General features: G+C 37.3%; 2 protein-coding genes across 3 annotated transcripts; one reads left to right on the top strand and one right to left on the bottom strand.

Moving 5' to 3' along the window:
- The first annotated feature begins 13,016 nt into the window (after positions 1-13,016).
- LOC121767558 (putative 1-phosphatidylinositol-3-phosphate 5-kinase FAB1C) lies at positions 13,017-20,923 on the top strand. 2 transcript variants are annotated; one of them, XM_042163858.1, is made up of 13 exons: positions 13,017-13,101; positions 13,234-13,912; positions 14,029-14,790; positions 15,117-15,830; positions 16,048-16,201; positions 16,290-16,634; positions 17,030-17,692; positions 17,790-18,121; positions 18,220-18,346; positions 18,447-18,611; positions 18,690-20,027; positions 20,108-20,374; positions 20,515-20,923. In XM_042163858.1, exons 3-13 carry the CDS (start codon positions 14,300-14,302, stop codon positions 20,767-20,769), a joined length of 4,851 nt encoding a protein of 1,616 aa, XP_042019792.1. In that variant the 5' UTR covers positions 13,017-13,101; positions 13,234-13,912; positions 14,029-14,299; the 3' UTR covers positions 20,770-20,923. The 2 variants fall into 2 exon arrangements, with proteins under 2 accessions (XP_042019792.1, XP_042019791.1); XM_042163857.1 differs by lacking the exon at positions 13,017-13,101 and having other exon boundaries at positions 13,225-13,912.
- A 314-nt stretch (positions 20,924-21,237) lies between these two features.
- Positions 21,238-23,581, bottom strand: LOC121767380 (uncharacterized protein At1g66480-like). The gene is made up of 2 exons (XM_042163635.1): positions 22,924-23,581; positions 21,238-21,464 (listed from the first exon to the last, which is right to left on the bottom strand). Exons 1-2 carry the CDS (start codon positions 23,491-23,493, stop codon positions 21,408-21,410), a joined length of 627 nt encoding a protein of 208 aa, XP_042019569.1. The 5' UTR covers positions 23,494-23,581; the 3' UTR covers positions 21,238-21,407.
- Positions 23,582-25,232: the final 1,651 nt, after the last annotated feature.

The following is a 25,232-nucleotide window of genomic DNA, read 5'->3' as shown; positions in this document are numbered from 1 at the left end:
TTTTCTTTTTTATTGTTCTTAATAAATACTGATTTTAATTTATTTTTATTATTTTTGACATTTTTTCTAACTTAATTCACTTATATTTATATAAAATTAATACTCTCCTTCCATTTATAAAAAATAGTTTAGTACTATCATTTTGGATGTCCACGAACAGTCCAATTTCTAAAAATGAAAAGTTTCCTTCTTATTCTTTTTTCATTTTTTCTCCCTTCTCTCATACTTTTTCCACTTTTCCTTCTTACTATCTTTCATACTTTACCCATCACTTTTCTTCCATCTATCTCTCTCTTACTTTACTAATTTTTTGTTAAAACTTGAGTTATCTATAAATGAAACTATTTTTTGCGGACTGAGGGAGTATATAAAAATAGTTTCCACTAATTTGATAAATCTAAAGGTAACTTTTTTCTCCGGTTAATTGAATTCATTTTCGAGGATTATGTGAAAACTGAAGGGAGATTGCTTTCTTACATTTTCAGTGAAATTGGATGTTTTCCTTTTAAATTTCATCGAGCTATCTGTTATGTGCATTGCCCTTATACTTTGGGTACCCAACGTCCTTCTGTTCTTGTGATTGTTAATTAATTGAAAATACTGTGCTATTTCCCAGTTCCCACACAATTTTTTCCATAATATTTCAAAAAGTAGATGGAAAAGTGTAACATGAAATATGGGGACACACTAAAAATGTGCTGCGGTTTTTCTTGATTTTTAGAAGATTGAAGATGATGATATTGATGATTCTGATAGTGAAGATGACCACAGCCTCCCTCAAGCAAAACTGTGGTGTTGTTCGCGAAATATGTCTTCGCATGCTTTTGGAAAGTTCAGAATAGTTTTTAAGTGTTTTGTTATTGGCCTTCTTTTTTCTTGTCAACTGCAGAGACTGACTATGCATTTTGCTCCTGTTTTCAGTTGATAGCATTGAATAGTTTACAAAACGATGAAATAACTTTTGTTTTTCGTCAAACAAAAATTAGAGTAATAAAAATTATAGTAAAACTTAATCAAATGAGAAAACTACTGTAAGCAACACATTTTCTAAGAGACTTAATTTTACTCATGCTTTCGATGTCTTCGAAAACATGATAAATATTTTGATTTCAGAAGCAAAAACATACATGTCACTAGAGCAATGTAGACTTTGATAAATGTACCGTTATAAAAGCAATGATCGAATGACCCATTCGAATTAAAGTTCAAAACTATTCTGTACCCAAAATTATCATATGATTCGACAAGCTGATTGTTTCATTTATGTGGAAACTAATGGAATCAATCCAACAACATTCTCTATCGTTCAAAAATTTCTATTTCGAAACAATTAAAATCGTCCTAAAAAGAAAAAAAAAATAAAATCATAGAAATCAAGGACATACAATTTGATTTCCTGCGTAATTATAGAACTTGTTCTCGTCAAGAGGCTGATATTTGTTGTGGCATGGAGATGGACCGGAAGGCGGGACCGGTCCTCTTGGTAGCCAATTTAGGAGCAAAGGCTCCATAACTCTAACCTTCAAAATCCTTGAGCCTTCTCCTCTTGAACAAATTGTTAAACACCAAATTAAAAATATTAAAGCAACTCTTAAACTCAATCTCGCCCTCTGCATCTTCATCTTCTTCTCCTTTGATTTGTTGGGCCAACTTTTTTCTAGGAGAATGTATTTTTGTAATATGATTGGAGAAGCAAAAATTGAAGATTTTGTATTATGCTACTATCTATATATATAAGTAACAACTCAATCGCCGGGTTGAAAACCATGCCGCATATTATGATAATTTATTATTCACCAACCACATAATTAATTTTATTAGTCTTGTTTTTTGGGTTAATTTTTTGGGACTAAGGTGTTTCACATTGAATTCAATCATTTATGATGACTTTTGTGGCAGCTTCAATTTGACATTTGTGGCAATAGAAGTTTGAACGGAGACTGCAGCCCCAGACGGATTCCTTGTTTTTTTTTTCATTTTAAAATTGATAATTGAAATCTTTATTTTAAAATGATGTTTGACTTTCATTTTAATCAATCAACAATTAAAAATTTCCTCCTAAAAATCATTATAAAATCACGGAAAACGTATCGGGTGATGAGTCATTACATGGCCAGCCATGCATATGAAGACATATTAGGCAATTTAACATAGATTTTGTGAGCCGAATCAAATAACACATGAGATGCATGTTTGTGTGGATCTGGAGATGTAATAACATTATTTAATACAGATTTATTCTTTTTTTCCAATAAAGTTAGTATTAAATCCTCTAAATTTGCATGATCTTCAGCAAATTATAATAGTATCTGAATTAAAATCAAATCCAGTTTCGTGCTTTAAAGATTATTATATTAGATTTTCATTTTATAAAAATAAAATTTTAAACTAATGCTAAATTACTAAAATAGAACAATTAAATAATACTAGTATTTGAAGAATAATTAAAATTATTAATTCATCTATATTTACTAAAAAGGCTTTATGTTAATCCATAATGTGCCTGCATTCAAATGACGTTCACCTTCATCAGTTTAATCTGTAGATATAAACCAATTAATTGTCTTTGCTGGAATTTGAACCAAGTTTCTTAAACTAGGTGTAGTCCACCTGGTTACACTTATATTTCTCTGTGACAATTTAAAGAATATATAATTACAATTCAAATTTTGGAAACACAGCCAATTAATGAATGTTATTTATGGCGCTATATATTTGCATATATTCTTCTGTCACTGGACAAAAAATATTAATCATATTCAATTCATAGTGATAATTATTTCTGTTGGATAAAGAGAAATATTATAGTTTCATAAATAAGTTCAGATTAGTAAATTAGTTTACTTAAGTGCAATGTAAGGGGAAAAGCAAAGGTGTCCATATTCAAGTCAAAATCGTAGTGCATTTGATTTGGTTCTTGAAATTCATTAAACTCAAATCTAGGAGGCGGCTCTTTGATTTATATATTTTCCCTTTCATAATTAGGAATTAACACCTATCAACTATAAATGTACATATTAATAAATAATTCAAGAGATTTAAAAATGGCCAATAATTATTTCAACTTTTTTTATACTAGTATTAAAGTCGATTCGCATGGAGATTGAAATCTCTTTCCAAAGTTATCTAACAAATTAAATATTGAAATGCGAACGAAAAAGTCGATATAAGTATTTTATTGTAGGGTTGTATTATATACCAAACTAGTTTTAAACATTAAACGCCAAACACATCATTATATAATAATGCGGAGTTCATTACAACTTTATTTGTAGTTCATTATAGGGAATTCTAAGATTTAAAAACAATGACATCATCATACATAATCTAGAAAGATGAAGTTCATTATATGTTTGTTATTAGTTCATTATAATGAACTCCATGTTATCATACGATGATGTTGTTCGGCGTTTAAGGTTTAAGAGTGGTTCGGTATTGATCACAATCCTTTTATTGTATAATTAAATTTCTTAGAGTGGCTTATTACAAGCGAATATATTATTGTTATGTTCATCAACATCAGATGAAATTAGGTTTAATGCATTTGGACCCATTAGGTCACTGCAATTTTAAATCAGCCCAATAGGTTGGGCTGGACCACTTATTATAGGTAAGAAATATTGGAATTGTTTATATCAAATCAAACCTCATTGTTTCTATACCCTGTGGTAAAAAAAAGAAGGCAGTATGTTTCCGGCTTAGCTGATAAGACGTTTCTCCTCTAATGTACAAATTCAACTTCAAGGTACCAGAGGTCAGGAATACATAGAAAAGCATTATTGATCTTTTTTAATGAGAGAAAAAAAATTTGTACAATGAAAACATCCATAATCCTTAAGCACTGTATTTGAGCACCACTTTCAATTTAAGACAAATAAATAATAAGTGAAAAAAAATACTTACATAATGGAAGTGTGGATAGGCCTCGTCGTACAATACCTTACATTCGGTGTTAGAAGTACTCTTCACGCTACCTTACATTCAGTGTTAGAAGTACTCTTCACGCGCCGCCAATGTATTTGTCAAACACATGACATTCAGTGTTAGAAGTACTCTTCACGCGCCGCCAATGTATTTGTCAAACACATGAATAAATCTCGGATAATACTAAGCCGCAGACAAGATACACTCATCCAATATTGCAGACTTTTCAAAGAAATAATTTGCGACGAGTAGGAGGGGGGGGGGGTGTCATCGAGTTTTCAAAGAAAACCCTTAATTGCAAAACACTTTGCAGGTAATATAGTTACAAATTAAAAAGCTAGTTGCCCCTAAAAGATATCCACTTGCTTATAATACATAGCTATAAAAACTTATACTTAAAGAGCTACCTGCCCCCAAAAATGCTTATCAAATAGAACTATGGAAAACATAAAACATGAAATTGGAACATCCCCAACCCCGTCTCCAATTCAGGCCTGAAGTCCCCTCCACGTCATCATTTTCCTAAATTTGAGTCCTAGGCCACAACTCCTTTAACCATGCAGGCTCCATCCCGGCCCACAATTATTAAATTGCACTATTCACAACTTCAACCAATTTTACTTGTAAAAATTGAAAACGTTGAACAATTATAACACGAGAAATTCATTTTTAATTCAAAAATAATAAATTATAAACTAAAAAAATTAAAATTTGGAACATCAAAAAAAATTACTCTTCTTCCTGTTCCTCTTCCTCTTCCTCTCGCCCCTCTTCTTCCTCTTCAAAATGCAAAAAAAAATGCAAATAAATGAGAAAATTGGGGTCTGTCCCCCATCTTCTTCCTCGCCCCCTCCCTCTTCCAAATGCAAAAAAAATCAGAAATTGAGGCTCCATCGCCCTCTTCTTCCTCTTCCTCCCTCTTCTTCCTCTCCCTCTCCCTCTTCTTTATCTTCCAAATGCAAAAGAAACCAAAAATTGGGGATTGGAACCGGAAAAAGCTCACATCCAACGCCGGCCAGGCCGGACCCCGGGCGCGGCCTCGGGACGCGACTGCGTCACCGGGACCGTCCCAGGCCGGAAATCATGGTGGTTTAACGCGTGGGCCGCGGGACGGGACCCAGTTGCGGTCCGGCCCGCTAGCGTTGGGGATGTCCTTATAAATTGTGTCGATTAATTTTGAGGAATGTAACCTGTCTTTTCGTACACATATATTATACTCACTCCGTCCCGTATTAACTGTCACACTTGCGTTTCTGCACTCGTTTTGTAAAAATGATAATAAATAGTTAAAGTGGAAAAATATTAAAATAAGAGAGAGAATAATGTAAATAAGACTCTTCCCTACCTTATTCTCTTTCTTATTTTACTCCCTCCGTCCCCAAAGAATATGCGTTTTGGGTTTGGCACGAGTTTTAAAAAATTGGTAAAGTAAGAGAGAGGTAGAGAGAAAAAATAATTAAAGTATTGTTAGTGAAGAATGACTCTCACTTCATTAGAGATAAAAGAGTTACCAAACTAGAAAGTGTATATTCTTGCGGGACGGACTAAAAATGAAAGATTGCATATTCTTGTGGGACGGAGGGAGTACTATTTTTCGACTTTAACAATTTATTACTCCCTCCGTCCCAAGATAAGCGACTCACGTTCCTTTTTGGGACGTCCGAAGATAAGTGAGTCATTTCCTTTTTTTGGCATTCTCTCTTACTTTTTCTCTTTACTTTATTAACTCTCTTACTTTATTCACTTTCCACTTTGTGGTGAAGCAAACCATATCCCACATCGGAGAATAGACAAGAGTTGCAAGCATATAAATGGGCTACCCCAACTGCATTAGTATGAGGCCTTTTGGGGAGTACCCCAAGAGCAAAATCGTGAGGGCTTTGCCCAAAGCGGACAATATCATACTAATGTGGAGTTCGGGTGTGCACCACTGATACCCAACAGTGGTATCAGAGCCCTGGTTCAGGGGCTGGGCCTGTGTGGCTCGGGTCGGTGGGTTGCGCTTGCAAGTTCTCCGATGTCTCTCCGTGAGCTCGACCAAGACTTGTGGTGACCTGGTGACCTGTAACATGGGGGCACAGACATGTGGTCTTGGTCTGGTGGTCTTGGTTTGAGGGGAGGATTGTGGTGAAGCAAACCATAGGTCTTGGTTTGAGGGGAGGATTGTGGTGAAGCAAACCATATCCCACATCGGAGAATAGACAAGAGTTGCAAGCATATAAATGGGCTACCCCAACTCCATTAGTATGAGGCCTTTTGGGGAGTACCCCAAAAGCAAAACCGTGAGGGCTTTGCCCAAAGCGGACAATATCATACTAATGTGGAGTTCGGGTGTGCACCACCGATACCCAACACACTTTACTAACAAAATCTCATTTTCTTAAATTCTGTGGCGAAAAGTTTTGGCTCACTTATCTTAGGACGGAGGGAGTATCATTTTTATAATACGAGTGTAGAAACGCAAGTATGACCGTTAATGCGGGATGAAGATAGCAGCAGTATTCATTTACACAACCTGTCATCATACCAAAGCTTATTTGAAAAAGACTCCCAAAAGAGAGAAAAGGACAAAGCAAAAGGTGCCGAATCATATCCAATATTTTTTGCGTAGGAGCCACCTCCTCATCACTAAATTATTCAATGCATGTGTTTTTGTTTGCTTGAATGCAAAAGATTATATAAATATATATGAATTAATCTCGATGTGCCTTTTCATTTTGTAAGCCAGGTTATTATTATTATTTTATTAATATTACTATTATAATATTATTATTATCATTAACTTCTGTCTATTTTCAATTACCATACACTGGAAATAAATGATTCGAGCACAAAATGAATTTCTTTTCCAGTTTAAAGATTGCATTAATAAATTAATCTTGATCAATCCAAAAGGTTAACTAATGAACCGTTATTAAAAAAAATGATAAACTCATTTTCTATTTAGGGATTATATTTGGTGTACGTTATTATATTTTATAATTTTATTAAAACTATATCAATTGCTTATTTGATTCGTTTGTTGAATTTTGATAGGAAAATGGCTTAAATGGGAATGAAACTTGAGCTGACAATGAACATGAAACTATGTTGTTAAATATGTATGATTGTACATAGATTGGTTAATGAACGTATATTTGTTAACTCAATGGGTTGTATTTAGAGTTTACTCCATTAATTAGTCCATTTAGAAACGATACTCTTATCACTCTCCAAGTTTATACTGTAGTTACATTGTCCATTTAGGATTAGATTGTTGAGTAAATAATTCAACAATATTACATCCATCTCCTTTCGGAACTCGAGAGCTTCAACAATAACAGTTAATTCAATGGGTTGCCGAGTTTTTGCAGTGAGCACGCACGCTTGGGGAAGGCGAGGTCTAGTTGCGGCTGAATGTCGCTAAGAGCATCCACAACCGTGCTCTTGCCAGCGGCACGGTTGTGGGCCCGGGCGGTACTATTCATGCCTGCTCTCTGGCAAGAGCACAACACCCACAACTGTGCTCTTCCGCAAGGACGAGCACAATTAATATAAAATTCAATTACACAAAAACATTTCCATAATATTAAAATTCATTTAAAACCCACAATAAATATTACAAATGACAAATAAAATTAAACATTGCATAATTAAAATCCTAAAAATTAAAAATTACATAATTAAAATCCTAAAAATTAAAAATTACATAATTAAAATCCTAAAAATTAAAAATGACACTACTCGTTGCCGAATTTCGCCCACATGTGGTTGATTAGGTCTTCTTGTAGTTGATTGTGGATTCGAGTATCGCGCATTGTGTGTCTTGTCTCGATCCTCTCGCCAACCGTCGTATGCTCGCCTCGGCGTAGGGGAGACCTCGCTGTTGAGCTTCCGGCTTCGTCCTCGTCGTAGAAGCTAGCCGCCCTCGGCTCTTCGTCGGCTATAATCATGTTGTGTAATATAATACACGTGAACATGATGTCGGCGATATTATTCACGTACCACAGCCGAGCCGGGGCCTTCACAATGTTGAATCGAGCTTGAAGGACCCCGAAGGCTCTTTCGACATCTTTCCGCGCTGACTCTTGACGCTGCGCAAAAAAGAACCCGTCTCGGGTCGTGCGGGTTGTGGAGCGTCTTCACGAACGTCGACCACCTTGGGTAGATACCATCGGCGGGATAGTAACCCATGCGGTATATATTTCCGTTGATGGTGAAGTCGATCGCCGGTGCTACACCATTCATCACATCATTGAAGAGTGGTGACGAATATAGCACATTCAAGTCGTTGTTGGATCCAGCAACGCCGAAATATGCATGCCAAATCCATAGGCGGTAGTCGGCGACCGCCTCAAGGATAAGCGTTGGGCCGCCGCCTTTGTGACCGCTCAAGTGTTGCCCCCTCCAAGCAGTCGGACAATTCTTCCACCTCCAATGCATGCAGTCAATGCTGCCAAGCATTCCGGGAAAGCCATGGACTGATTCGTGAAGACGAAGCAACCGTTGGCAATCATCAGTGGTGGGTGCTCGAAGGAATTCATCCCCAAAAGCAGAACGAACGCCCTCGCAAAAATTCTTTAAACATAGGATTCCAGTGGACTCACCGATATGCAAATACTCGTCGAACATGTCGGCCGTTTGCCCAGTAGCGAGTTGTCGGATGGCACACGTACACTTCTGCAACGCCGTGATACTTTGCCGGCCGGCTGCATCTACACCTGTTTGAAAGTATTCAACACGTGCGGACAATGTGTTGACAATTCGCATGAACAAGCGCTTTGACATGCGAAAACGGCGCCTGAAGTAATCTGCCGGAAACCGCGGCTGGTCGGCAAAGTAGTCGGCAACGAGCCTTTCGTGGGCTCCCTCCCGGTCACGATGGATGTACCGTCGATTTGATCTGGTTCGTTGAGGAGGAGGAGCAGGGGTATTCGCCGCGACATATGCTTCGTAAGCGGCACGATGTTGTTCGTAGTATTCTTGTTCTTCGCGTTCCGCTTCCGCCATAATATGGGTGAAATCCATTTGAGATTTTGAGTGGGGGATGAATGTGTTGATAGTTTGTATGAGAATTATGAATGAGAGATGAATGAGAGATGATTTGATGTGATAAATGGATGATGAATGTGTGTATTTATAGATGATTTTGGGGAAAAAAAAATAAAAAAAAATCAAAAAAATTCAGAAAAAACGGGAAAAAACGGCCATATTTTTGGGATTTGGAAAATATTTTTTTTTATTTTTTAGCATTATTTATAATTAAATACCGATTTTTAAAAATAAAAATAAAAAAAAGTTTAAACACAACGGCTATGCCGTTGACGAATGGGAGCGCGCCACGTGTGCGTCCGCTGGCACGGACGTGCTCGATACATCGAGCAGCGCCGTGCCAGCGGCGCGGCTGCAGCGGCGGCGGTCCTGCGCCTTGCCAACGGCGCGGACGGCGGTGGCGTCTTTCGCCACCGCTGCGGATGCTCTAAGGGCATCATTAACCCCGTCCCCATTTCCGGCCCCAAGTCCCCTCCACGTCATCATTCCTCTACAGTTGCGGCTCATGCCCCAACTGCTGTAACCCTGCAGGTTGCGGCCCGGGCCGCAACTAATAAATGACACTACTCACAACTCCAACCTATTTAACTCGTAAACGCAATTCGTTGAACAATTGAAACCGGAAAAATGCATTGTTCATTAGAAATTAACATTACATTACTAGACGAAGCAAATTTGAAATACAAGAAACCCGGGCCACGACTACTACTTCTTTATTTGGGTGCGAAGGTAGGCGATCATCTCACGGTGTAACTCGATCTCCTCGTCCGACATCTTCGATGTATCCCTCGATGTCAACTCCGTCAGCCGGCTCATCCGCCATGTAATATTCATCTCCGACAAAGTGTCGGCCATCTTATCCAGAGACGGATTGGTCGGCGGTGGCACCATAGCGGAGTTGCTCGCGCCTTCCCCTTTGCTTTCCTCTTGGCCGCCTTTGTTCCTATCGGGCGGCTCTGAATGCTAGGAGAGGAGCAGAAGACATCGTCGTCCGTCACGTTGAGGTCGATCGCCGGACCTCCTTCGCTCGAAGAGTAGTTTCCGGAGGCGAAAACTTTGGTTCTCTTCGCCGCACCTGTTGCCGCCGGCTCGGCACCGCTGGTGTACTTCGGGCTCTTCTCGACGAGCTTCCAAACTTCGAAGTACTTGAAGGTCTTCTTCCCGTCAGTGAAGAACGCATCCTTCGCCTTCTCGACGAGGTCCGCCTCGCTGTGCCCGCTCGGCCACATACGGACTACGTTGGCCCACTTTCCGTTCCACTTGCTCATATCCGCTTGGACCCGGCCCCAATGCTTGCGTAGCTTCACGTAGCTACGCTCGATCGACCCTTTCGGACGGCCAACGTTATATTTCTGCGCAATCCGCTCCCAAAAAGCCTTGCCGGTCTGCTGGTTGCCGATGATAGCATCCTCGGCGACATCGATGTAGTTCCTCGCAAGCCACAATGTCTCGTGCGGAGTGTACTTCTTCGGCCCATCCTCCTCCCTGACCTTCTCCTTTCCCCGCTCTTGAGCGGGCTCCATATCACTGAGCTCGAAATCTTCGGTGTTGACCGGCGATGTAATGTCGACGTTGCTACCGACTCCCGGACTAGGTTGTGTCTGCGATGGTTGCGACGACGGTATGTACCAATTGTTCGAGTTAACGAACTCCTCCATCTCATGTTGATCGCTGTTGAACCAATCCATTGGCGCCGAAACAAAGGATATAATAGAGTATTGAAATGGAACGCGGGATTGAAATGGATGGAACGCAAGCTCGTATTTATAGACATTGAATTAAAAAAATTAGATTTGCGGCCCGGCCCGAAGAGCGTGTAACGCTGGGCCGGGCCGCGGGACATGCGGCCGTCACCGTGCAACCTCGTCCCGGGCCGGGACGCGGGACGCTCACCAGGCCGGGAACGCGGCCCCGAGACCGGCCTGGGCCGTGACTCGCCTCCGTGTAACGCATGGGACTAGCCGGGACTCGCGATTTGTGGCCCGGCCCGACGCGTTACAGATGCTCTAATGCCATGTTGCGTTTTGGAAAAGGGGTGTATATCTTGCTTGCCAGTCGGCCTTGAAACATAACATTTACAAATTTAATTTTTTTCCTTATTTTTCTTGTTTTTATTGTTATTCATATTTTATTGGTTATTTAATTTAACTTTATTGCCTCCTACTTTATTGTCTCAATTACTTTAAATAGGTATTCCTTAATCATCTGTCCAAAAAATAAATTCAAAATAAAATAAATAATAGTATTAACATAGGTTATATGAAAGCAGTAGTAATAATTGGATTCACAATAAGTTAATAGGTTATATGAAAGCAGTAGTAATAATTGGATTCACGCATCTCCAAGGGGAAATGTAAATGAAGAGGTAAATTAATATAACTACCATATTTATCTTTTTTATGAAAAATCATTCTCTAATGGGAGAGGTATTTGAGAATGTATTATACTTTTTTCCATTTTGAAGAGGTATCTTTACCTCCTCATCAATGGAGAGATAAAATCTTATAACTACCATATTTGCCTTCTTTTCATGAAAACCATTCTCCAGGGGGAAATGTATCTGAGAATGTATTATACTTTATGTTTTTAATACATTTTGTATTATTATTTTATTTTAAAAAAATAATTTACCTTTCTATATACTTTTTCCCTTTGTAATATGTTACTTGTTAGAAGGGTATATTTCACTTTTTAAGAAGATAAATACATGATATACTTTTTTATATATCTTCTCTCATTGGAGATGCTCCAACCGTATATATTTGGGGTATGAGGGGAGTGTTATATTGCTAACTCAATACTTAATTACTAACTACAATTAAATAATAGTCATTATATATTCAAATCAAAGGCCTAGATCATCAGCTCTGAAATGTAATACAATCAACAAAAACAGTCAATAAGGGTATTAAGGTCAATTTACAACAAATTAGTTGTAAGTAACTTTTGAAAAATATCTCATAACTTTAAAACGCATATAATTTTCTCGATTTAAATTATTTTTTCGCACAACATATATCAAATTAAAGATAATTTCATAAGGATTCTAACGAGATCTCACTTGCATATGTTCCGATGTCAAAATTTGAAAAAAATTTCAATTTTTTCGTACAACAACAAATGTCAACATATTATATAAAATATGTCAATATAATACATGTAGAATGTCATTCTTAAAGTAATGTGTTGACATTCTCAAAGCATTGTGTTGATATTTTTTCAAAACACTATATTGACATTTTCATCTAAAACTCTAATTTGATAGTTTTTTTTTATCTTTTTCGATTTAATTAATAAAAATAAAAATTACATGTTGCAAGTTTTAGATCACTAGATTTTTAAAATTCTATGGTCTTAAATTAGTTGTAGTTAATAAGTGAGTTATCACGAGCCTTCGGGTACAGTGGGTGTTATATGAGTTAACCATAAGCATGTGCCAAAACTAATTCAACTCCCAGCATTTCTTTAGCGATAGGAGACTTAAATATAGTAGTACTAATTACTAAATAAAATAATTTATACAATCATCCTTTTATCTTGCTAAATTACTAATATTTGATGGGAAATTAAATAAGAGAAAATAATTCTTAATCAATATGCTAGCTTCCACTCAGAGCAACTTTTCATATGGAAACCCATTATGGAATATATTCTTTATTAAAAGTTTAAACTGGGTCCATTACTTTTCTTTTACTTGAAAGCAAAATCATATTACCAGTATTGGTTACGAGTCAGATATCCAAATAATTTTAGTATAATTTTCAATTTAAAAAAAAACTCTATTTTATACCTCGATATTTGAGGTTTTGCATAATTGTATCATAAAGTATACTTATAAATTAATTAATATTGAGGCATATTTAGAAAAAAAATATTTAGAGTATAAAATGATTTTAGTAGTATTGATTACTGAATTCAAGTATGTGAAGCATCAAGCATGGTCGGTAGATGAGCATGAGATGTGTGACGGTTTTTAATATTTATGAACTAGCATGCGATTGCCCAAATATATAAATGCACCCTATTATTAAAATTTTATTAGTGTTGCAGAGTTAGGAACCAAAATCACTACATTAATTCCATGATACAGTTTCTGACTTATACCGATATAGCCTCACGCCACATTCAATTCATCGTATTTAATTGGTAAGAAATCCAACCACCAAATTCTTGTAATCTCCTTTAATAATTAATTAATAAATAAATATAGACAAAATAGAGATATAAGGATGGTTGGATTTCGTTTTCATATAATCCTATGAATGAAAGATTACGCAGATTATTTGCTGACATGGAGCAAAGAACACATGCCTGAGAATATTTATGGGAATTTTTTATATGAAGTTGAAGGCCATGGGGAGGAGAGAGAAGCAAGAGTGGTTGCAGACGCGGCAGCAAAAAATGGTTGTGGATATGATGGGATCAACCACCATTGTTACTGCAAGAGCTAGAGATGGAAATATCTGCCTACACTTCCTTTTCCTGCTCTTCAATCTCTTCCGTTTCATCATCTGATTCTCGTATCTTGAATAAATTCTTTTTCCTTTTTCTTCGTTTCTTAAATACTATACCAACAACACGTTTTTCCTTTTTTCTTGCTTTCTAATTATCAAGAACTAATTTTCCCAATCTCCCTGCTTTGTTAATCATCAAGAACTCACTCTTCCTTTTCATTTGCTTTGCTAATACTCAAGATTTGACCTTTTTCTGAAACAAGCCCACTTTTAGTTTTTGAATTTCTTGATCTGGGTTCTGATTTGGAGAAATTCTTGCTTTGTTGCTTGGTGAACTCACTTTTTTCACCATCTACTTGTGGGCTTTACTGTTTTATTGAGGCAAAAGTTGGGTCCTTGTTGATGCCTGGTGAAAAGCTCTGGATCTTGGTCTCTGTTTGATGAGAGAGCCAGTTTTGAAGTTGAAAGTTGATGATTCTGGGATTGGTCGAGTCAAGTTTAAGGTTTGAATTTGTTTGAGGAATTTTGGACACCATCTTGTGTTGCTGTTGTTTATTATTGTCTGTTACCATACAGTTTTAGGTTTAGATCTAATTTATTTTGTGTGGATTTCTTTCAGGCAATATAGTCACCTTTGGGCGATACCTTTCCTGGTTCTTAAGTGACTCTGTGCCTCATTGAAACGGTGCAGAAAAAAGAGAAGTATATATACGTGACATATAACTGAACAAGTAGATAACCCAATATTTTATTCTGGGTTTTGATTTTGGTTAGTTAGGAAGAATTGTGATTGATAGTTGAAATATATTAGGAGAATAGCATAACTGTTTTAGGCCTAAATTGCCTGATTGATCTACTAGTGTTTATTTGTGGTGGGATTTTACTGCTCTATGGCAACACCTGGTAGTACACTGGTAACTTTGATAGCGAAGATTAGATCTTGGATGTCTTGGGGAGATGGTCAATCTAAAACGACTGAGCACAACTGCAATGGTTTCTGTCATTGTGGTGCGAGTGCATTAAATTATTGTGTCAAGTACCGCTGCTTGAGCTGTGGAAGGTGGTGGTGTGGGAAATGTGTGCAGGGAATCACTTCTTTAGATGTTGCTGCCCCTAGTCGTTCAAATGAGAATACCGGGGCTATCTTTGATATCAAGACATGCAAACTCTGCTTTGAGCTTGGTCCTATAGGTAAAAGTACCCAGAGGTGCAGTAGCAAGGTTTATCCTTTTGAATCTCCAAGGCAAAGCTCGGAACCATCATCACCGAGTTTTAGTGGTGAGAAATTCGATGGTCATTTTCCTGACAGTGTGGATGGAATCACTGATGAATCATACCTTAACCAGTCATCTCCAGTATCCTTGCATCATTCATCAAGCAGGTACGAGCTGGATTTCTTTTTGCAGTGTACAATCATCTAATCTTGATCACTGTTTGTTTCTTGCTGAAATTAGTATATAAATGCTTTTGTGTTGATATCTTGAACCAGAATAGTCTAGTTGATGGAATTACTGAATTCTCTTGTTGAAACCTGTTTGTTAACTCTGTGGGCTTATGGGACTCTATTAATCTGTGTCTTTAATATGTTAATATACTCTTATTGCTCCACATGACTCCGATAATCGTAACTAGAGACTTTTCTAATTTAGAACTTCTGCTTAATTTGCTTTTGGGGTTTAAAATTTATGAATCGTGTTTTTTTTTCAGGAGTGATGAAGACGATGGAGAGGATTCTACGGGGCACTTTTTCAATGCTTCGAGTGAATACCTTAACAGCATTTCTGACACAGATTCTGTCTGTCCTCGACCTAGACATGAATTTTGTAGTTTTATGTCTCTCCATTCAAGTCCATCAGATAGTCCCTCTAGGATCAATGTTAATTCCATTAGAGTCGGGCACTGTGTAAAGCGAGAGCTTGAGGTGGACTCAAGTTCTCGAGATGATAGTTCCTTCGACCCACAGCAGGCTATTTTAGAAAAGTTTGCTGAAAGGATTTGGGAATCAAGGAATGTTGAAACTAATGCTCTCATTTGGATTCCTCCTCCTCCTGATGATGATGCTGATGAGGAGGAAAATAGTTTTTGTACATATGATGACGATGATGATGAAGTTGGAGCCTCTGGTGCTATGTTTTCCTCTAATAGCAGTCTTGAGAGCACATTGTTAGCAAAGGAGAAGCAACATCTGGATTCCAAGGAGCCCTTGAGAGTCATTGTGCAGGGGCATTTCAGAGCTCTTGTGTCACAGCTTTTGCTAGGGCAGGGAATAATCTCGACATATGAGAAATGGTTAAACATAGTAGCAGCAATTGCATGGAAGACGGCGAACTATATAAAACCTGATACTAATGGAGGAGGTAGCATGGATCCCTGTGACTATGTAAAGCTCAAATGTGTAGCTTCAGGAAGTCCCAGTGAAAGGTAAATATTCTTTGTTACTATTAGATATGAGTTGATTTTTGTAAGAAAATGCAACCTAACCTGAATTTTCCATTAGAACATGACTTTTAAAAACTTTGCAATTACAACACTGCCTTTTACTGTTAGAACATCCTCAATTTTCAGCTATAAGACAGTGATGTCTCAACTTGTGTTATATGCAAAGGACTAAAGTTTTGTTTCTTTTCAATAACTGCAGCAAACTTATCAAAGGAATAGTTTGCACGAAGAATATAAAACATAAACGTATGACGTCTGAATACATAAACACCAGAATACTACTCTTAGGAGGAGCACTCGAGTATCAAAGAGTTCCCAATCAGCTGGACTCTTTCGATACATTACTGCAACAGGTTTATCCCAGATTAGGATCTCCATTTCATTTCATTTTCTTTCAATGTAAAAGCATTGGCTTAAATTTTGATTTTGAATCTGGTTCAGGAAAAGGACCATCTGAAGATGATTATTTCAAAAATTGAGGCCCTCCGTCCTAATGTTCTTCTTGTTGAAAAAAGTGTGTCTTCATTTGCTCAAGAGCAGCTGTTAGAAAAAGAGATCTCGTTAGTTATAAATGTTAAGCGGCCGCTACTTGAGCGGATTGCAAGATGTACTGGTGCCCTTGTAACTCCATCCATTGATCACTTACCCAAAACAAGGCTGGGGCACTGTGAGCTCTTCCATTTGGAGAAAATCACAGAAGATCATGAATTGGTCAATCAGTGTAACAAAAAATCATCAAAAACTTTGATGTTTTTCGAAGGTTGTCCCAGGCGATTAGGTTGCACGGTAATATATTCACTCAATTCACATGCGTTGCCAGTTTTTTGTTGTTTTTTAGATGCATCATACTGTTGTATGAGCATTTTGTTTTCCTTAATTTTATTTACTTCTATGTTGTATTCTTGGATTATGATATGCATTCTGACAGTATTATCTTCTATGTGTGTGCATTTACATTTCATTTTACTTTGTCTGTTCTAGGCCTAGTCAACCATATCTAATCTTTTCGAGCACTCTCCTTTTTATTTCTACCAATGATATATTGATAATGTCTCGTTGTTTCTTTGATTGAAAAGTTTTTGATGATGCAAAACATGCACATAATAGTTATGATTATTAAACGAAAAACAATTTTGAAATCTTGGAGTAGTTTGACGAATGGAATCTGCCATATTTTTTAGGTTGTACTGAAGGGTTCATCACTTGAGGAACTCAAGAAGGTGAAAAATGCGGTCCAGTATGCCATCTTTGCAGCATATCATCTATCACTAGAGACTTCATTTCTTGTTGATGAGGGTGCAAGCTTTCCTAAATTCTCACATTTTAATCCGAAGAAAATGACTCTTGATGAGGAAATCCCAGCCTCCTACTCTGTCGCAACTACCAGCTACAAATCAGAAATTGGCGCCCTTCCACATATTGGATCGGAAGATCTCAATTTGGAGCATGGATTACAAGAGTCCATGTCTGTGCTTGGTGTGGTTGAATCTGACGATCTCTCTCCCAACAATGAGATTATATACAGAAAAGCACTACTGGATGCATGTGATGAGAACTTGGCTTTGGATGGAGCCCTCGACAACACGAGGCCTACTTGTAGACATGCAGGTTTATTCCCGCTGGAATCACCGAGTCAAGTCAAGATGATCAATGATGCTGAAGCCTCTATTGAAAATTATTCAGCTAATGACATTGGCAATAGTCAGAGCATATTAGTTTCTTTCTCCAGTAACTGTATCCTGAATGGCTCTGTATGTGAACGTTCACGGCTTCTTCGTGTGAAGTTTTATGGCCCTTCTGATAAACCACTAGGGAGATATCTTATGGAGTACTTGCTTGATGAGGTACCTTTTTTTTTCTTTTTCCCTTTCTAGTATACTTCTTTTGTTGTTCATTGTTCTCTAATTAGCTTATAATTTCATTACATTCTCGTGTTTCCAGTCATCTCGTTGCCATTCATGCAAGAAATCAGCTGAAGCCCATGCCATACGTTATACTCACCAGCATGGTAACCTGATGATCAATGTGCAACGTCTCTCCACTTTTAGGCTTCCAAGGAAACAGGATGGCAAGATTTGGATGTGGCACAGATGCCTCAGATGTGCACATGTAGAAGGAGTTCCACCTGCCACACGAAGAGTCGTTATGTCAGATGCCACATGGGGACTTTCTTTCGGGAAATTTCTTGAACTTAGTTTTTCACAATATGCTACAGGGAACCGGGTTGCAAACTGCGGTCATTCCATGCAAAGGGACTGCCTCAGATTTTACGGGTAGGTGACATTTTAATTGGATTCCATTTCTATATTGTATTACTGTCTTTAATGGCACAAACAATGGTGGTGTTGTTATTGGTATTCTGATTTGACAGGTGTGGAAGTATGGTTGCCTCCTTTCAGTATTCTCCGATTAGCACCCTTTCTGTTTGTTTGCCCCCTCCGATTCTTGAATTCTGCAGGCCCGGAGAACAAAGCTGGCTAAGACAAGAAGCATCAGAGGTTCGTGAAAAACTTTAAAAGCTGTTCATCTCATTTCTTTGAAAAGATTGGTTATAATGATAATACAAGTATCCTAACTATATCATTTTCCTCGTATTAGCTTCTGAGCAAAGCAGAAGCCCTATATACCGAGATATCAGCATTACTTCAGGATATCAATCTCCGAAGCTTATCTTCTATACATGAATTCTCCGAAGCAAGTGACTTGCATGGACGGATCTTGGAGCTAAGCGACATGGTTGCTAAAGAACAGAGCTATTACCAAGTGAGTACTTACTGTGCATTAAGTTTCTCATAACTTAGTAAATCTAGATTTTAATTTTAACTGATGTGCTTTTTTCAGGATTTGCTCCAACCACCTAGCAATGAGATACAACAACACGATCAAGCAGAAGTTGACATTCTTGAGATTAACCGCTTGAGACATTCTCTTTCAATCAATTCAGATGTTTGGGATCGGCGCTTGTATTTGCTCGACTCCCTCCTCAGGAAAACTTCTAGTCTGAAGGTTCCCTATGATGTTGAAGCCCGCATCACACGAAGAGATTCTGAAACATATACGAACGCTTGCAGCCTTGACCGTCGTCATGAAGATACTAGGGTGGAGCACCCAACAATAGAGAAATCCTTCCTCTCGGATAAAATAGATTCTGCCTGGTGTGGTGCTGATCAGGCACTGATGGGAGCTTGCTTGCTTGACAACCTAAATAGTGATGTGTCCGAAACTATGTCAGCAGCCAAACAAGTGAATCAGAGAGACAACCCTACTTACAGAAGATTGTTATCACGAAAGAGAGTTTACTCCTTCGATTCTGCCCAGAGGCTAGAAGAGAGAATGAGTGAAGAGTTGCCGCCTCATTTGCATTTGTTGACACTTCGGTCATTTCATGCTTCTGGCGATTTCAAGTACATGGTCAGGGACCCCGTTTCGTGTATACAGAGAACGTACTCTCATGTATCACCAAGCGAAGCTGAGAAGTTGAAAATTATAACACGTGTCTCGCCCTCTTTCATTTCGTTTCTCTCTATTCTGCCTGAAGGAGCAAGACTACCGGTTCAACAAAATGGTCAACGTGATGTTTTCATCACTGTTTATGACAACGAGCCCACAAGCATAATCTCGTATGCCCTTACCTCCAAAGAATATGCTGACTGGATTGCTGACAAACAGAATGGGAATGCAAGAGAAGTGAATACTGGCCTATTCAATATCTTGAACCCGACAGCTGAGGACCTTTCCACATGTCCGTCTTTTGCTTCCCTCGACCTGGATTACATGCAATATAGCAACCACTGCTCCGAAGATGCATTTCTCTCTGCAGATCACAAAAGTTCGCCTAACTGCAGAATTTCTTTTGAGGATGGGTCTTCAACGACAAAGATGAAGTTTTATGTTACTTGTTACTTTGCAAAGCAGTTTGATGCTCTTAGGAAGAGGTGCTGCCCCGATGAATTGGACTTTGTGCGGTCCTTGAGCCGCTGCAGGAGATGGAGCGCGCAAGGAGGGAAGAGCAATGTCTACTTCGCCAAATCATTTGATGAACGTTTCATAATCAAACAGGTGACAAAGACCGAGTTGGAATCATTCAACGAATTCTCTTCCGAGTATTTCAAGTATCTGACAGATACTCTTAGCTCTGGAAGCCCAACTTGTCTTTCCAAAATACTCGGCATTTACCAGGTACATTCATACCACCGATCTTGCTCTTGTCGTTAATATGACGTGGCAGTCATAACTGTATGCATACTTGGTAAAAACAGGTTGCAGTGAAACCCTCAAAAGGTGGCAAGGAGATGAAGATGGATTTGATGGTGATGGAGAATCTCTTCTTCAAAAGAAGTATCACGAAGATTTATGACCTGAAGGGCTCAGCACGATCCCGATACAATCCAGACACGACGGCAGCAAACAGAGTACTGTTAGACATGAATCTAGTGGAAAACTTGCGAACGGATCCCATATTTCTCGGAAGCAAAGCCAAGAGGAAGCTGGAGAGAGCGGTGTGGAACGACACCTCATTTCTAGCGGTAAGCCATCAAAAAATTTTCTAGATTGGTAACGCATTACTAGAATTACGCAGTATTAGAGTAGGCTCAAGTCGATGTGGATTTGTTCAGTCCCTTTATAATGGGTCCAATCCTAATACGCGTGATGTTGTGTTTTGCAGTGGGTGGACGTGATGGACTACTCGTTGGTGGTGGGGGTGGATGAGGAGCGGAAGGAGCTCGTGCTGGGGATCATCGACTACATGAGGCAGTATACATGGGATAAGCACTTGGAGACATGGGTGAAGGCATCGGGTATTCTTGGTGGACCAAAGAATGCTTCACCAACCATTATTTCACCCAAACAGTACAAGAAAAGATTTAGGAAAGCAATGACGGAATACTTTCTTACAGTGCCAGATCAATGGTCCTCCTAATTAACAGCTACCATTACTCATTACATTGCTAACCATTCATCCATAGAAAATAAAATTAGATTAACTCTTTCTGATTGTAGCCTTTTTAATTGCTGGATGATTGTGATTACATTTTAGAGGTTTTGTTAACATACAATAGTTTTTGGACTTATTATCCCCATTGACTCATATTTTAAAGAATTGACTATTATTTCCCTAACCAATTAATAATGTGTTGCTATGCCGGTTGACCAAGAAAAAGTTTAGATGCCAAGAGAAGAATTTCTCATGGAACATGTTCAGAATAATATGGAGTAGTTATATATCTAATAATTATCCTCTGAAAGAAAAAAGTCTAATAATAAATAAATAAGATCAGAGTCAGAATAAATGTAGGTTGTATGGCATAAAGTTTGACTTAAAATTAGAAAATAAAATCATTCACGGAACAATAAATAAATCGGAAATTGACAAACATGTACATGCATGTATAGAAGTAGTGAGATTGATAGAGGTAAATAAATCATTCTCAACATCTGCATTTTCTTCATATACATACCAAAAATTGGCACAAACATATGCGTTGCTGATAATTAGGAGAGAAAATATTTAAGTACTACTACTTATCAACAATTAATCAAATTATAATCTAATTAAGACTACGAAGCCACAAGATGTATTTCTCCTTCCTCGATTAGCGAAAATCCAACGCGCTTCTGCAAATTGAGGATAAAAATAATCAACTAATTCAAGTCGTTATAGTACAATTTATGAAAAAATTAAACAAAGAATGGCTGAATTTTACATTCTTCTTCTTCTTCTTGGTTGTTATTGTACTTTATTTTGCCATGTAAACATTATAAAAAACTTTAGCATTCTTTATAGGTTGCAATTTATTATAAATTTGAAAATATGTTGAACTTCTTTTTTTTTTTTATCGAAAGTGAAATGTGAATGGGCATTTTATGCTAAAGTTGAAGTCCAATGATTCTTTTCTTAAAGCTGAAAAAGTTATTTTCATTATATTATTTTCACCTTTATTTATGCAATAATGCAACGTAACTAACGTGGACAAATTATCATATTAGCAAGTTGCATGTATACACATAACAAATTTAATTGAATACTGTGAAAATTAATAACTCCCTACGTGTATACCAAAAATAGTCCATTTTCATACAAAATTAATAAAAATATGAAGGAAAAATAGATAAAGTATAGGTGAAGTTGGAGAGGAAAAGAGAAAAGGTGAATAAAGTAGAGATATATAAAAAGTGGGTATTAAATTAGGAGAGAGTTTTTATTTTTAGTGTGAGACTAACTTTAGTATACATATGAAAATTGAAAGATGAGACTATTTCTGTAAACGAAAAATAATAGTTTAAAAAAATATTTAAAAATATAGGGAACTATAACTACAGTACATTTGTTTGGTAAGGGCTTTTGGCTCTGGAAGAAGATGACTAATTAAGAGATCATCAACAGTTTTTCAGAAATTCAACATTTGTTAGTTAGATTCACCTACTCACAAATACACAATATATGATTTTTTTAACAAATATTAGTTTATCCTTTTAGTTTAAATAAAATAAATTCATAGACTATATTTTCAACATCATAAACCTAATGCTATTTCTTTTTTTTTTTATCCAGAATGTATTTTCTTGCATACTTAATCACTCTTGTGAGTTATATCCCACGTAATATGATGAATGTATTACCTCACCCACTGTAGTATGTGTGGATATAAGTTATGGAGTTATTTATGAGTATATACTATAATTAAAGATAAAGACGTGGCATATCTAAAAATATATACTCCTACGTGTTAAAAATATAAAATGAGAAGACTAATTCTTTCGAAATTGTCAAACTTTTTGGATATAATTGGGAGTTAGCGCAACAAAATAGAAATTTTCAACTTCTTTATCGAAAAACTATAGTACTACATAATAATTTGGAATGACCTAATCATTATTGAATAAATATACCAAGCAATAATTATAAACAATTTTTTCATATTTTATTTGCACATGGTTAATTTAATAGAGCAATCTAACGATAAAATTAAAATCAAACACCAAACTCCCCAAACATGCCATGAAAACCGGACCTATTATGTTTAAATTCAACTAAAATTACTAAAGTATTTATTTTGAAAAAAAACAAACGTACCTCGCGCGATTTGCTCGTGCCCTGTCTCGCCAATCCCCGATCAGCGCCGTCACAATGCACGTCGCGCTCTGCCGTAGCGCCGCCGCCGCCGCTCATGCAAAGGCCGACAATTTTCTCCGCCACGTCAGCACCATCCTTACTTTCAGCCATCAGCTTCTCCACCTCCGCCTTGCGCAGTCGCAGCCTGACTCTGACTCCGCCGCTTTCGTCAGCGTTCGATGCCGACCTCACGGTGGATATATCGGAGGCCGATCTCCTCGAGAGCATCAAGCTCTCGAGGCGGTCCTTGGCGGTCATGTGAACCCCCGAGCGCACCCTCCGCATCATGCCGGCCTCCGGAAGGCTCGGCTGCTCGACGAGGAAGTAGAGGCGCCTCGGCTTCAGCTCGTGATGCGGCTCGAGCGGCTTGGCGCGGGCGCCAAAATGCACGACCGCGTCTGAGGCGAGCAGCACGTGACCCGGGTGGTTCTGGAGAACCGAACCAGCCTGGACCGGAGTCTTGAGCTTGAAGGTTTCGCCAGTGATGTTCATTATTTTGACGCTTCCTTTTCCTCCAAAAGCGTTTCCCATTGTTGTTTGTGTGATTTTAGCGTAGTGATAATGGTAAAGGGGAAAGGATTAAGTATGTCGACCTTCTATTTGTATAGCTAAAGTGGGGCCAAAGGAAGTGCTATTTTTGTTGACAAAGACATTATCATTATCTATCCACACCCTCTATTTTCCCGCTTATTACACACGTATGGAATTTTAATCCAAATACTTACTCGTATTTAATAATGGAATACTTACTTTTTATTCATTAGACTATATGAGCTACATTGAGTTAATAATGTTTAGGGCACCCCTTCGGGTTTCATCTCACCCGTCCTCCAACTGCGGGCTAATCAACTAAGTTATTAGTAATGAAAGAAATATATATATTCAACCTCGATCTAACTCTAAATATTCAGATTTCGGGCTAGCCAACATGCTAACTTAGATAAAAGCTAAAATTACTCATATTATAGAATGGAGAATTTCTTTTAATTACTCATATTATAGAATGTAGAATTTTTTTAATTAGGGGAATTTAGGAATATATATTCTGAAAAACTATTATTCATTTATTATTTATATCATGAACATAATTGTAAGATTATTACTCTTTTTAATCCCCCACACAAAAAGCACCATCCAATAAATACATAGTACTTAATAAAATAATAATAATAAAACTGAGAATTATAAATAATCTAATAGTATTAAATTAAAAAGAAAGATATTCACATCGTTTTGTACTTATGTTGAAGAAGTCCTTGTGATGTGGTATAAATGGTTAGACAATCTTTCAAAATTAGCTATGGAATTACCGAAAGCGACTTACGACGTTACTGCATACTGGCGGTGTGAATCTAAGAAGCTACAATATATTCCGTTCATCATCCATGTGAGCTACCGATTGACTAATTATTCTCTAAATTACCACCCAAAATATTATTAGTTTAATTTGCATTCATAATTAAGGGGAATGCCTATTTTTATATAGCTTAATAGTAAATATATATATACTTCACACAAATGGATAGAGTTAAGAAGAGCTAGCTGAATGATATGTCACCTAATAATCCTCCCTCAACTTTGTATGAAATTACACAAACTTGAAATTCCCCTACCCCCTATAAGTATAACAATTAAAAATAATTTCTAATGACTTCGATCTTGTCTAAGTATATGCTTGTTTAGACAAAATGTAAGAAGTTTGTATCTAATACTCTGAATTTTGTGGAACGAATCACCTAAATATGGAATTCCATGTACCCTTGTACACACACACACCCGGATGCCAGAATATTGGAATAACTTTGACATGTCGAGGTCATTTCACATGCAAATATATATAGAGTCTCGTTAGGTTGAGATTTTTAAGCCTAATTGAGAACTAAGATGTATTTTCAGCCACTCATTCATAATTTTCGCACGATATCAACTACTGAGACATTATGTCAACTAGGGGGCATAATTGTCATTTTCGCGCGATGTCAACTGCTAAGACATTATGTCAACTGCGATGTCAACAACAAACGTTATTTATGCCAACTATTATGTCAACATCAACATTTTACAAATAATTAATGTCAACAATAAATATTTTCATGTCAACGACCTATATTATTTATGTCAACAACAACGTTTTACATATAATTAATGTCAACAACAATGTTTTACATATAATTTATGTCAACAACATTTTTCATAAAATTTATGTCAACGACCTATATAATTCATATCAACAACAAACGTTATTATGCCAATGAGCTATATAATTCATG

The sequence above is a fragment of the Salvia splendens genome, chromosome 15 (assembly GCF_004379255.2).
Source record: "Salvia splendens isolate huo1 chromosome 15, SspV2, whole genome shotgun sequence".
Lineage (NCBI taxonomy): Eukaryota > Viridiplantae > Streptophyta > Magnoliopsida > Lamiales > Lamiaceae > Salvia > Salvia splendens.
The sequence above is the reverse complement of the archived record's forward strand: the minus strand, read 5'-3'. Positions and strand labels throughout refer to the sequence as shown.